This window comes from Centrocercus urophasianus, unplaced genomic scaffold, assembly GCF_019232065.1.
Source record: "Centrocercus urophasianus isolate 14NV4802_14NV808 unplaced genomic scaffold, USGS_Curo_1.0 seq_7, whole genome shotgun sequence".
Lineage (NCBI taxonomy): Eukaryota > Metazoa > Chordata > Aves > Galliformes > Phasianidae > Centrocercus > Centrocercus urophasianus.
This window is the reverse complement of record NW_024885310.1, coordinates 3,258,060-3,270,326: the sequence shown is the minus strand read 5'-3', so window position 1 is coordinate 3,270,326 and position 12,267 is coordinate 3,258,060. Positions and strand designations below refer to the sequence as shown.

The window sequence follows — 12,267 nt, the reverse complement described above, 5'->3', positions numbered from 1 at the left end:
AAGAAATAGCTCAGTGCCACAGGTTTCTCGGCTGACCTTATGTAGGTCATTCTTGATGCTTCACTTGCTCGCATCAATTTGCAACTAACAATTTCTTATCTCACAGAAATAATGAATATTTTGTAGATACATAGACAGCAATAGCAGTAGTGCTGTGGGCATCCTTGGTAGGTCAAGCTACCTCTGGATTCCAAGGTACTGTTACTCTGAAGCTGTATCTATCCATCTCAGTGGGGGGGGGGGGGGGAGGGGGGGTGTGAAGCTGCATTAAATTTACGCTGTTCATTTCAATGCATTTTAGGGGTCAGAAATGATTTGTTTTGTTTTGAAATAATGCATTTCAAATTGAGTCCCCTAAAACGCCTAGAAGAAGAGAATAAAGCAGAAAAAGTGTCCTCGCTTTAAAATAACTGTTACTGTGACTTCTCATGACAGTAAAAAGTACATTAGAGGATGCTGCTTCTGAACTATTCTAAACATAAGTGAAAGTCAGTGGCACTGCCTGCGGAGGCTCACGCTGGTGCTATTTTAAATCATGCTAAGGGATATTTTTGGCCCTTTGAAACTACCGCAGTGAACTTCATATATGGCATATAATGGGATTTTATGGCTAGAATTCGATTAGAAGCTCAAGAGACAGTTAATAGCTATCCAAATTACTTTGACACTTGAGAAAGACTTTTTGAAAGGAAATGAAAATCATTATATGGAGTGAGATTTAAGAAAATGTAATTGCCATACTTTTTTGGTGATTGCTTCTCTATTTTCAAACTCAATCGTCTACTTGTTTTCTGGGCTTTAAAGTACTTGGTTATCTTTCTGGGGGCTTGAAGATAATGTTAAGCACTTCCCTGAAGACACTTACATTTTAACTGGTTGCCATGGGGTAGGATAGTCGCAGGCTAATGGTGCTTGGATAGAGGTTGTTAGTTCATAGTTTTTTGCCAATCTGTTTCTGAGATGTAAGTCGTACTTTAACTGAAATGTTTACTTGTTTGTTCTCAATTGGGGAAGGAGGATTTCAATTAGAAAAACCCACTTACAGTGTACGTGCAGAGTGATGTGTGCAGGAAAAATATGCAAGAATTGCTGCTCTCGATGTTTTAGTACCTGTTTGCCTGCCCGTGATACCTCTGTTTGGTAATCCTGACAGATGCTGAAAAGGGAGGCACCAGAGAGTTGATTGGGCCAGAGTACAGCAGGGCTGGCCGTGGAGCAGCTGTAAAGTGGCTGGTGTACTGAAGGTGTCCGTTATGATTGGAAATTTGGATTTAAGATTTTCCTTGTTAGATGGAACAAATGCAGACATTGGCTTTATTTGTGGGTTTCTAAGTACAATATAAGCATGAGGATCTTCAGCCCATCATTCTCTTCTGAGACGTGGGCCTTCATGGCCCGTACGTTACACTCAACCTTTTAGGAGCTCGCACAGTCTTTCTAGTAATTTGAGTGCACTTAAGCCAGCATTTATTGCAGAGATGTTTCGTAGATGATACAAGTGCTGAATAAGATTTCTAACACTTGCATTCTCTACTTTTATATAGCATAAATAATAAGATTGAAGCATATGTCTCCTGGACCCAAACTCTTACAGCTTTTTTGCTCAGCTGTTTATTACTGCACTGGTTTGCTTTTAAGATTCTCAGTCTTTTAGCCAAAAAAAGACTCACTGACGTTTCTCTCTGGAAGGGTGGTGTGAGGTCTGCAGTCTGATACTTGTGCTATCTGAATTTGAAATGTGATTAATTTAACAGGAATTGTTGTCGACTCCATATTACACAAGATCTCATTTTTGGACAAAACAGGGTTTGGAATCTTTTCAGAATGCTCCTAGATAAAAGTTTTTTTTTTTTTTTTTTTGAGAAAAGCAAAACTATTGCTGTTCAAATTTGCAAAAATCTTCAGCACCTTCATTTTGAAGAACAAAATTAGGCAAATTTCTTGTGAAATCAACATCTTCATATACGCTGGCTTGTTTTTGCTTTTTTAATGTTTTTTTTGTTTGTATGTGAGTGCTTCTTTTGTAAGTTAGTTTGCTTGGCTTTCTAGCAGCATACAAGTTTCAGTGAAGTTGCTTTGTTTCTGTAATCATGTCAGTCTAGTACCAAAGGGCTCATCTAAACCTCCAACAGACATGCCTCTGTAGTCTCTAAACATTCTTATTCTATTTGTGTTGCATGTAGGAAAATACTACTGCATGTAGGAAAATAATACTGCAGCATAACATCTTACAGAAAGTCTAGAAAGCTTAGAGTTCCTTGTCATAACTATTTTGGAGGAAGCTCAGCACAGCAGAGGACTGACTGCTCTCCACCAGAGTGGACAGTCCCTTGGTGAGGCACAGCAAATCTTTTGATAGGATTTTTCACTTTAACAGGATTCCCTTTGCCCAGCCGTTAGCGACACAGTGCCACTCGTTCAAAATTGTTCATCTCCTGTTTAAGCAGCAAAATAAGTGCTTGGATTTTCTACTTCATATTTTATTCCTCTCCACGTTTTCAGTGCGAGTTGCAGGAAGTTTGTGAGGCATTCATTGTGGTATCTTAAAAAGCTTCATTTTATGTCTACATTTCAAAGCATGTGCATTAGTACGCAAGAGAAAACCCATATCTGCCTCTGCTCCTCTCCATCAGCCCTGTTGTACTCAGTAGCATTTGGAGTCACCAACCACTCTGAAACATATGCTGTACCTTTAAGATAGGGAAAAAACAGTTTCATGCTTAGTACAAATGTATGCTGAGGGCAAGATGTAGGATGAAAGGGTTATGGAGCCAGAAGGAAGTGTTCAGTTCAGCATTGCCAGCTTTTTGGGTACAGAAGAAGCATTGCAGACCATTTCAAGTCCAGTGTTATTAGAAATGTAAATTAAACTTTGATGCAAATATCATTTTGTTTGTTCTGTACGTTTATTTCGTTAAAAATCAAAATCAGTATTTCCCACCCCTGGCTAGGAAATGTGCTATTGCATTTTCAGTTTTTTCCCACTTAGAGATGGAAATACTTCAAATAATGTTGTAGCATGGTGAAAGTGAATATTTAGACACATCATAGGTGGCGTGAAAGGAAAAACGATTTTCAAAGACATGCCTTTGAGGGGCCCTACCCTGCTTTAAAAGAGACAAGGATGAGAGGTGGGAGAGAGATGCTTGGTTTGTATTGCTTTTCCCTTAGCTATGCTGGCATTAAAAGTCAGCTTTTTGTTAGCTTATGTTTTCCAGTTTTGCAGCAGAGAAAAAGCATAATGGAACACTGTCTAAAAGTGTGATATGTAAAGGTGATTACTGTATGATAATGGTTTTAGAAATTTAGTGTGGGATTTATATTGCCAAATTCAAACCTAGATGTAGGTGTTAAGTCTGAGCTAATAGTGTAAATCCTGTGGGCTCTTTCAACAGGCAGGAGGAGGGTGACTCATCGTGGTAACATGTTTTTAGCTTTCTCTGCTGTTTGCTGAGGCAGTCTCTGACTGAAGCAGAATCATCTCGTGTAGTTCAAAGCCTCACTGTTGGACTTTGGATGCTAGTTTTTGTCAGAATGCATATCTCTTGGTACTGCACAGCCTCCCCCAAGTTTGCTCTCTTTCTGATCTCTGTTTCTCTGAAGTGTTGTCATTAAAGCATAATGAAGAACAAATAAAGCATAACAGGTAGAATACAGGTGTCAATACTGTAGAGACTGATTACCCCCCACCTCTACCTTTAAGCATATTTAGCCAAATTGTGACCTCTAATTTACAGCATACCAAAGAATTTAGAAGGGGCGTTTTGTCCTACAGGCCACAGCACACAATCACTGGTCCTTCACATGCATTAGTGATGAAAGCCAGAATAGCTATGAGCAAGATGCTCCGTTTTGTGAGTTGGTGAGCTGATTGCATGCTCCTCTGAACTTTGTTTCAAAACAATTTGAATTGTTATTGCTTTAGAAAAGTACAGAGCTTGGGGTTTTTGTGAAGAGTTTTCTTTTAATCTCTCTGGGGCTGAAAAAAGTTGAAAAATGCATTGCTTGTGGGCAGTTCCATTTCACCAGGCAGAAAAAACTCTGAGAATGTTTTATGAATCGTTAAAATGTTTTACTTTTGGAAAATGCCCCATCCTTGGAGACTTTCAAGACCAGGCTGGACCAGGCTGTGAGCAACCTGATCCAGCTGTGGTGTCCATGTTCATTGCAGGGGAATTGGACTAGATGGCCTTTAAGGGTCCCTTCCAACTCTAAGGGTTCTGTGATGCTATGAAGTGAAAATTCAGAGATCTTTTCCTTTGAATCCAAATTATCTGCGGAATCTCACATAATTGTAGCAGATCTACTTTCCCAGCAAGGTGACAAGTGTCACAAAGGTAGAGTTTAATAAGTTCTGTTTTAATTAGACTGCCTTGCCTTTGTGAACTCATTTGTTCATGTTTTCTTCCATATCCTAAAATCAACCAAGCTTTGTAAATTCTCTAATAAAATTCCATTACTAGTGGTGCCACAGAATAATAGCCTCTAGTTGGCCAGCACTTGAAACGAGTATTTGATTTCTGAGGTTATTTACTTTTTAATTTGAATGTGGATCTCTTGGTGTTTTAGAAAATATTTCTCTCTCCTACAGGCTTATAGATTTTCTCAGCTTCCTGAGATGGTGATGGGATCTCCTCCTCCTCCTGTCCCTCCTAGAACTGGTCCTGTGGCTGTTGCCTCTCTCAGGAGGTAGATAGCTTTTACTTTGTTCTCAATATGAACTCTAAAAAACACAGTTTTTTGTAAGAACTGAGACAAACCCTCAAGAAGCACTTGTGAGCCATCCAGTTAATAAAGAAACACTCATGGAATTAGAAACATGCTATTTTTATTTTCATTTTAACATCAAGAGGAAAGAAATAACAGCAAATTTTCTCTTCTATTAGCTCAACTTTTTCAATAAAATTAGGAAATCCTTGCCTCCAAATCACACAGTACATAATGAAATATTGTGTAGCAGATGTGCAGCAGATAGCTTGCACCCTGCTGTTCTCTGTTCTAATAACCTGCGATGTGATACTGATAAGTTATCAGTATCCTGGGTCTGGGGGGCTTCCACCTAGCTTTCAGATATCTAACACCTTGCTTTACAAAGCCAAGTATGAGTAAAATGCCTGATTCTTAGCTCAGTGTATACTGCCTCTTCCTTCATAAAAAGCAATTCAAGGTATTTTCACACTTCTGTGGTGCAAGAGCTGATTTAGCCTACAGTGCTGTGCTGTTGTACACTGCAGAATTCCAACTGTAATTCAAAGGCACTGCAAGCCTACTGAGAAATGCTGTAGAATACTAAGAAGAAAGGAAACTTCTCTGAGTGTCTGCTAGCTGCATCCAAATATTCGGAGTACGGGTTCTTTTCTGGCATATTGTTTTGTAACTACTATGTTATAGTGCTATAAATCAATATAAATCAGTAAAGCTATAAATCAACTGGGACGCATCGTTTCATGAGATGCTAGAATTTCCCATGTGCAGTTTAGACTACTTTGTGACACCCTATCATCCTGTGTTTTCTATAATCTTGTATTGATGAGCTGTGGCATAGCTCTGGTTTTTGTACTGCGTATCATAGGCATTTGTTTGAAAATCCAGTAAAACTGGGAAGCTTAATCCTAGCAGGCTTGTCATATTGTAGCTTACAGACGCAAATATAGCTGTCCTGTCCAATAGTTGGGATGTTAAATGTTTCTTTCTTTTTTTTTTTCCATTTCTAATGCTCAGGTCTACATCAGATATTGGCAGCAAAGTGAGAATACCAGAGTCCAGTGGGGTGGATCAGGCCCAGCATCACGATCCTGCATCTTATGCACCTGGTTCAAGAGCTCCAATGCCTGTAGGCCCGCTTGATCAATCGACTTTTCACTCAGGTGAGAAATAGACCTGCAGACCTAACTTGCAACTTGAGAACAGCGTGATTTGTTTTGCATGTAAATGAGCTGATGAGAAATAGTAAGAACACGATTATTTAGAGAAAGAAGGAATTGGGTATTTCTCCAGGTACAAATGAAGGGGATGTGTAAACGACTGCCTCTGCAAATGCAGAACAGCTACATTGTAAAGTATTGCTCATCCTGCAAAAGGAAAGGGAGACGGTTGTTTCTGAAGGTAAAAGACCCCACGAGGTGGTCTTTGTTCTAGTATGTCATTCTGCTGGCTTACCTACCAGGACTCTGAGCCACTAAGGTCCAGTAGAAGAGTTCATCTGCACCAAAAATCTGGTGCAAATTTTAAGGGGGATTGTCTAGATGATACAGAGGCTATTGGTTGTCAAGAGCGCAAGTTATATGATTGACGGGGCTCAATGGCAAGAGGTAGCTTTCTGGCAGACCTCTGAACACACAGCAATTGTCATGTGTCTAAACAAATACGGCCTTGCATAGAGAGGCTGTCACCAGCAAATGTCAGAGAAGACTGGAAGCAACTTCTCATTGGCAAAATGTTTTCTTGAAGACCTGTAGAAAAAAGCTTTCAAGATTAGGAAAATTTTACACTGTCATTTCAGTTTTGTAAACGGCAGATTCATTAGACATGACTGCTAATCTGCAAATAATTTTTCTTATCTTTCTCAGAAGTAATTGAGAGTTATCTGCATTGTATTCAAAATCTGCTGAGAATAATGCTGTGAAAATGCATATCTGCTGCCAATTAATTAAATACAGTAGGTTTGAAGGATCCACTGTGCACACATTCTTATCACAGTACCTTCCTCAACGTGAGTCTAAAAGGAGCAGATGCCACTCTTTCATATAAAAGTGTTTTGAACTGTAAAGCAGGCCACGCTGCCAAGAACTCTACTGTCCTGACTGCAGCAACATTCTGCATGATATAGCTTTCTGTCATTTCCAGTGATGCAGGGGTTTTATTGCTGTATGTTACAAATAGGTATGGTGTGCTACCGCTGAAGAGTGCATTTCAGAAGAGACAAAATGACCTTAGTGTACACTGTGGAGTCGGCCAGATTTATTCTAGGATTAACTGGAGGAAAGGCTCGTGTGGGAGAGAGCCTTTAAATGGCTCTAATGCAGGGGAAGATAGAGTTGTGAGAAATCTGCAAGTGTAACAGATGAGGATTTCTAATGTTCTAATTGGAAAATAAATTTTTATCAGATCAGTAGGTGGAAAGGCTATACTGCAGATGCTGATTGGGCATGAAATGACCAAATGTTGCCCTCATGCAGCCCATCAACATCAGCTTTAAAATAATGATTTTGCAGTTAGAGTTGGGGTAAGACAGTACTTCAGCTTCTTGAGTGTTCAATTTGTATAACTGCTCATTTTGCTGTGGTTAAATTAAGAGCTTTTTTGGTGAAGAGAAGCTGTGTGTCATCTGCAGGAGCAGCAATTTTTTCTCAGTACAAGTCTGAAGAATACTTTGGACAAGTTAGCCTTGCTAATCACTCCTCAGTGAAGATGCTCAGTTGTCTTTTTATTGTGTTTTTTGTATTTACTGGCTTTTCTGCTCTCGCATCAATGATTTATTTTTGTTATACTCTGTGAAACTTTAAAATACATGGCTGTGTATTACTGAGTACTCAAAATATCCCATCCACGTGCTTTGTTTGCTACGTGGTAAAGACAGTAGAGAGCTTTCTTCTCCTCCGGGTTTAGGAATGAGGCTGCAGTGTACCAGTGATGCAAATGCTGGTGTTTGTATCTCTATCTAAAGAGACACTGGTGGAAAGAAGTCTTACCAGGCAAGCAGATTGCACTTTAAATTTGGCAAATAGGTGGAATTATGATGGTTTCTCTCTAGAAATAGTGGAAGTATGTGAGGAAATGGTGGACTTCTAGACTGCCTAGTTACATACTGTGTGTAATCTCAGAAATGGCAAAATGAAGTACCTTCTGTTGTGAAGGACTTAACGAGCAGATATAACCATATCCAGAGATCTGGTTGAACCTTGTCTTGGGAAAGCTGTTTTCTCCTACTTAACATCAAGTAAGATCATGGCATTCTAACAGACAACTTCCTGGACATCCCTATGCATATCTCTTGAAGAAGACACAGGAAAACAGATTTTATGTCAGCAGTTTCCTTGGAAATATTTATATAAGTGGTAGCTGCATAATTCATTGCAGTCATAGGCTGTTGCTGGGAAATGTGTTGAGCAGGCAGAGCCTTGGTGGTTGTTTTTTTTTTTCTTTGTTTTTTAATGGAAGCATAGAAATTTTATGATGGAGTTGTTGAGATTACAGCCTTTTAAAGGTATCACTCAGTTTTGTAGGTCTTGTGCCTAGAGACATTAGAACAGTGTAAATATAAATTTAAACTGAATGCTTTGTAGCCTGCTGTTGAAAAGAAAGATGCAATCCTCTGAAACCCATGGTAACAGCAGCTAAAAATTGAATACAAGGAAACAAACGTAAAAGGAAAATGAACCCTTTTTTCTGGAATGATTTGAAGTTTTAGGGGGAGTCGTTATTACAAGGATCCAAGTCCTTAGGAGTAAGTCTTCATATCTTTATCTAACGGTTGTGCATCACTATGTGGACAACTGCCAATCTTGTTTTCTCCAGTATTTTCTGCCGTTATAAAGATGTGTAGTCAGCTACTTGGAGTCTTGCATCCAACCAATGATGATCATGTTCTCACTGGGGGGAAAAAAAAAAAAAGAAAAAACCTTGAACATCTAGTTCGCAAGTAACATCTTCTAATTTTTAGCTTAAAAGATGGGTTGCTAATTGTATATGATGTCATTTTTTTAATAGGTAATACAGTACCAGCAGTGTTTGCCATACCAGCAGCAAACCGACCTGGCTTCACAGGCTATTTTATCCCAACACCACCCACAGCATATAGGAACCAAGCTTGGATGCCCTATGCTGGGGAAAATGAATTACCAGGGCAGTGGGCAGACTCAGTAAGTATCCTAACTTTTCTAATGATGTGCATTTCTACACAAAAGATGTCTTGAGTGATGCTAAGCATCAGCAAAGAATCTGAGCAGGGTGATTTCTTCCTGAATGGGAATAATCTCTAGCAGTGAGGACCTTTGTGAGAGGGTACAGATATTTATCTGTCCATACAGTGGACTGTAAGCATCATTCAGTAAGTTAGAGGCTGGCACCCATTCAAAGATGGTGTGACAGATACAATTTTCTTTCCCCAAGACAGAGCTTAAATGTTTGGTAGGCAGTGAGTGATGCTGTTGTCTCACGAAGTGGCTTTATGCTGTTTCAAAGCTGGGGAACATCTTTCTACCCCGAAGACTTCTCTCAAGACAGCCTCACTCCCAGATACTAGCTCCCAAATCTGCCACAGCCCTGCTGTGCAGCATTTCTGCTGGGAGTGACAGATCTTAAACTAAATAATTAATTGCACAATTCTATCCTTGGACAGATCCAATTGTTAGGCTGAAGTATACTCGCATTTCAAAGAAATGAAACTGAGATCCTAAAATGAATTGCAGTAGTTCATCATGTCTGAAACAAATTCTATCACTTAGGGGCTTTTTTTTTTTTTTTTTTTAAGACATTTAACTTCAATGCTACTAAGGAAAAAAAATGCAGGATTGACTCTTTTGCTTGAGCTTAATTCTAATGTTTATGCAGAACCAATTCAGCTAAACTGGGAGATGGATTCTATTTCTTTGTGCAGATGATCAACAGAATATTTTAGTGAACTGCACTTGGAGACAAATAGTTGCCTTGAAGCAACTAAGCAAGAGACAGTAAGGTCATACAGATGTTCCTGAGGACAGCTCTTTTGTGCCAGATCTTCATGACTGCTGTTGATGTATAGGAGGAAAAGAATTCAATTTGATTCTCAGATGCAAGTCTGAATTTGTAGTCTGAACTGTCAAGAAAAAGGATATTCATATACAAACTGTATCTGATGTTGTGCTCCCAATAGCTGAAGGCTTGTGAAGTCATACAGATTCCCTTTCCAGAATGAAAGCACAGAAAATCTTTGTTAAAAATGTATTTTTATTCGTAATCCTACTGACATTTAGTAGATTCAAGAGACCTACTTGTATCTGAACTTCAATTAGAACTTCTTCATTAAGAAGAAAAAAAAAAAAAAAAAATGGGAGAAGTACTTTGTTGCTTGTATATTCTTTTTCCCTTTTGCATCTCAGCTTCAGTCCCATGTAAGAATCAGGTATCACCTGTCAAAAGTCAAGCCTGAGAACAAACCAGACTAAACTGGAAAACAAGGCTCTGACCTCCAGTTTCCTTCCTTTAGAAGGAGAAAGAGATGAGAAGAGCACATAGTGCCAGTGGGCCTTCCTTTCTGCTGTGTGCACAAAGGGATGGAGAGGGAGGTGAGAAGCTGTCTGAAAATTAACTGTGACATTATAGAATTCAAAGGAAATGAATTTTTCCTTTCAACTTCACTTATCTGTTACAGAGGTTTAAATGACTTCTTGTTATCCAGACTTTTAGCCCTTCTGTGATATAACAGAAGGAAGGAAAGAAATGTAAAAAAAGCAAAAACAAAGCAACAAGCACTTTAGTTCCTTTAGGAAGAGCAGAGACTTAAAAATGAGATGCTGTACTTCTCATGCATTTCCACTAACTGGGTTGTAAATTAAACACCAAGGTGGCAGGTGAAATGGGAGTTGTCCTGTAAGCTTAATTTCCTTAAATGTTGCTTTTCAATTCAAAGGTAAGTATTGAAGCACTAAGCATTGTGAGAGAAGGGAAATGCATTTATTTTCCAAATTGATGGATGCTGCTTAGTGAAAGTAGGAACCTGGTGGCCTCTAGTGGTATGTTCATGTGTTGTGCTGCCAAAATGTTTGTCTTCTGAATAATCTATGGAGAAAAAACTAAAGAGGCAACTGCATTTGTCACTTTTATACCATGCTTGTTCCCTGTGTCTGTTATCACACCACACTGAATGTGTGAGACACATGCCAGGCAGACTGTATTACGTATTTGTGCAAGGTTTTAGTGCATTTGAAAAGCTAACAACATGTATTCTTCCCAATTAGAGTGATATAAATTAGTCAATTAACTTTTCAGTGCTTAAATGCAGTGGTAGTTTATTGGTTACCTTATGGTAAATGTGGTATTATCAGCCATCCTGTTCAAAATAAATATCACTGGACTTCTCTTCCTTCTCATTGGAGTGGATTATGGTAATAAGTTGGTGGATTTTTCCTCAAGGAGAAATTATCTTGTCCTAGTAATATGTTATGGGTTGCCTTCTGTCACAGCATAAAACCTTTTAACATGGAGGGCTGTATCTATCTATTTTCTAGACTTTTTGCAAAATATAAATGAATGCTATTTTTATTTGCTGCATTAAAAAAAACTGAGAACTTAAGTTTACTGTGAATTGAAAACTGGTATCGTGGATTTGTGAAGGAAAATTAGTAGTCACGAGGACTAAACAGCCCCCCTTATTGCTGCAGGTCAGAAGATTCCTCTGTACTGGGTTTTCAGAGTCCTGAAGTACAGTAGAGCTGGCTACTTAAGAGAGGACGCTTTCAGAAAAGCCTCCTCCTTGGTTTTTTTACAGTGACAATAAATTTAGTCGTTCAGTGCTGCCACACTGAGTTGAGTACCTGTCTTACTGATGTGTGTGCTTAGATGGCACATGCAAAGATGCACATTTGTCAGCTGACACTTCAGGATGTAGAGTTTACATTCCCGTTATAGGTTCCTATCTGTCCATCTTATTCTACCCCGTGGAGGTTTATGTTACCTGCCAGGCAGCACTAAGGATAAATTGTTCTGTATAATTTGGTGTAATTACGATGCTCTACAGGTTCCGCTCCCTGGATACATCGAGGCTTATCCAAGGCCCCGCTACCAACACAATTCTCCTTCACGACTGCCTCGCCAATACAGCCAATCAGCAAGCATGCATCCCAGCTTGGAACAAGCTCCTTTGCCCTCTGCCACAGCTTCTCAACAGAGCCTGACAGAAAACGACCCCTCTGATGCTCCTCTCACCAACATTTCTACAGCTGCCTTAGTAAAGGCAATAAGAGAAGAAGTTGCTAAACTGGCCAAGAAGCAAACAGATATGTTTGAGTTCCAGGTTTAATGTCTTTTGTGCACAGCATTTGTATCACGTAACTTGAAGCAGCCAAGAAAGTGACCTCTTTAATTCTCACTTATAAACCTGCAGTGAATTGTGCAAAGTGATGGCATTTTTCTCCATCTGAACAGTCAACACTATGAAATGACTTAGAGTAGAGCAGCAGGACCCTGAAGATATGTATTCTCCTTGCCAGCTAAGGAAATGCTGCCAGGTAACTCTTTGAAATGGATAATATTGATCACATGTGAGTGTTTGTCACTTGGCGCTCATAC

At 39.3% G+C, this 12,267-nt stretch overlaps 1 protein-coding gene across 1 annotated transcript in view; it reads left to right on the top strand.

Annotated features, from left to right (window-relative positions):
• The window catches only part of KIAA1549L (KIAA1549 like), a 60,094-nt gene extending 48,096 nt beyond the window's left edge, over positions 1 to 11,998 (top strand). The window contains exons 18-21 of the mRNA XM_042837216.1: positions 4,592 to 4,689; positions 5,722 to 5,867; positions 8,710 to 8,861; positions 11,717 to 11,998. Of these exons, the coding sequence (XP_042693150.1) occupies positions 4,592 to 4,689; positions 5,722 to 5,867; positions 8,710 to 8,861; positions 11,717 to 11,998 (678 nt within the window). The remainder of the gene's footprint in view (positions 1 to 4,591; positions 4,690 to 5,721; positions 5,868 to 8,709; positions 8,862 to 11,716) is intronic.
• Positions 11,999 to 12,267: the final 269 nt, after the last annotated feature.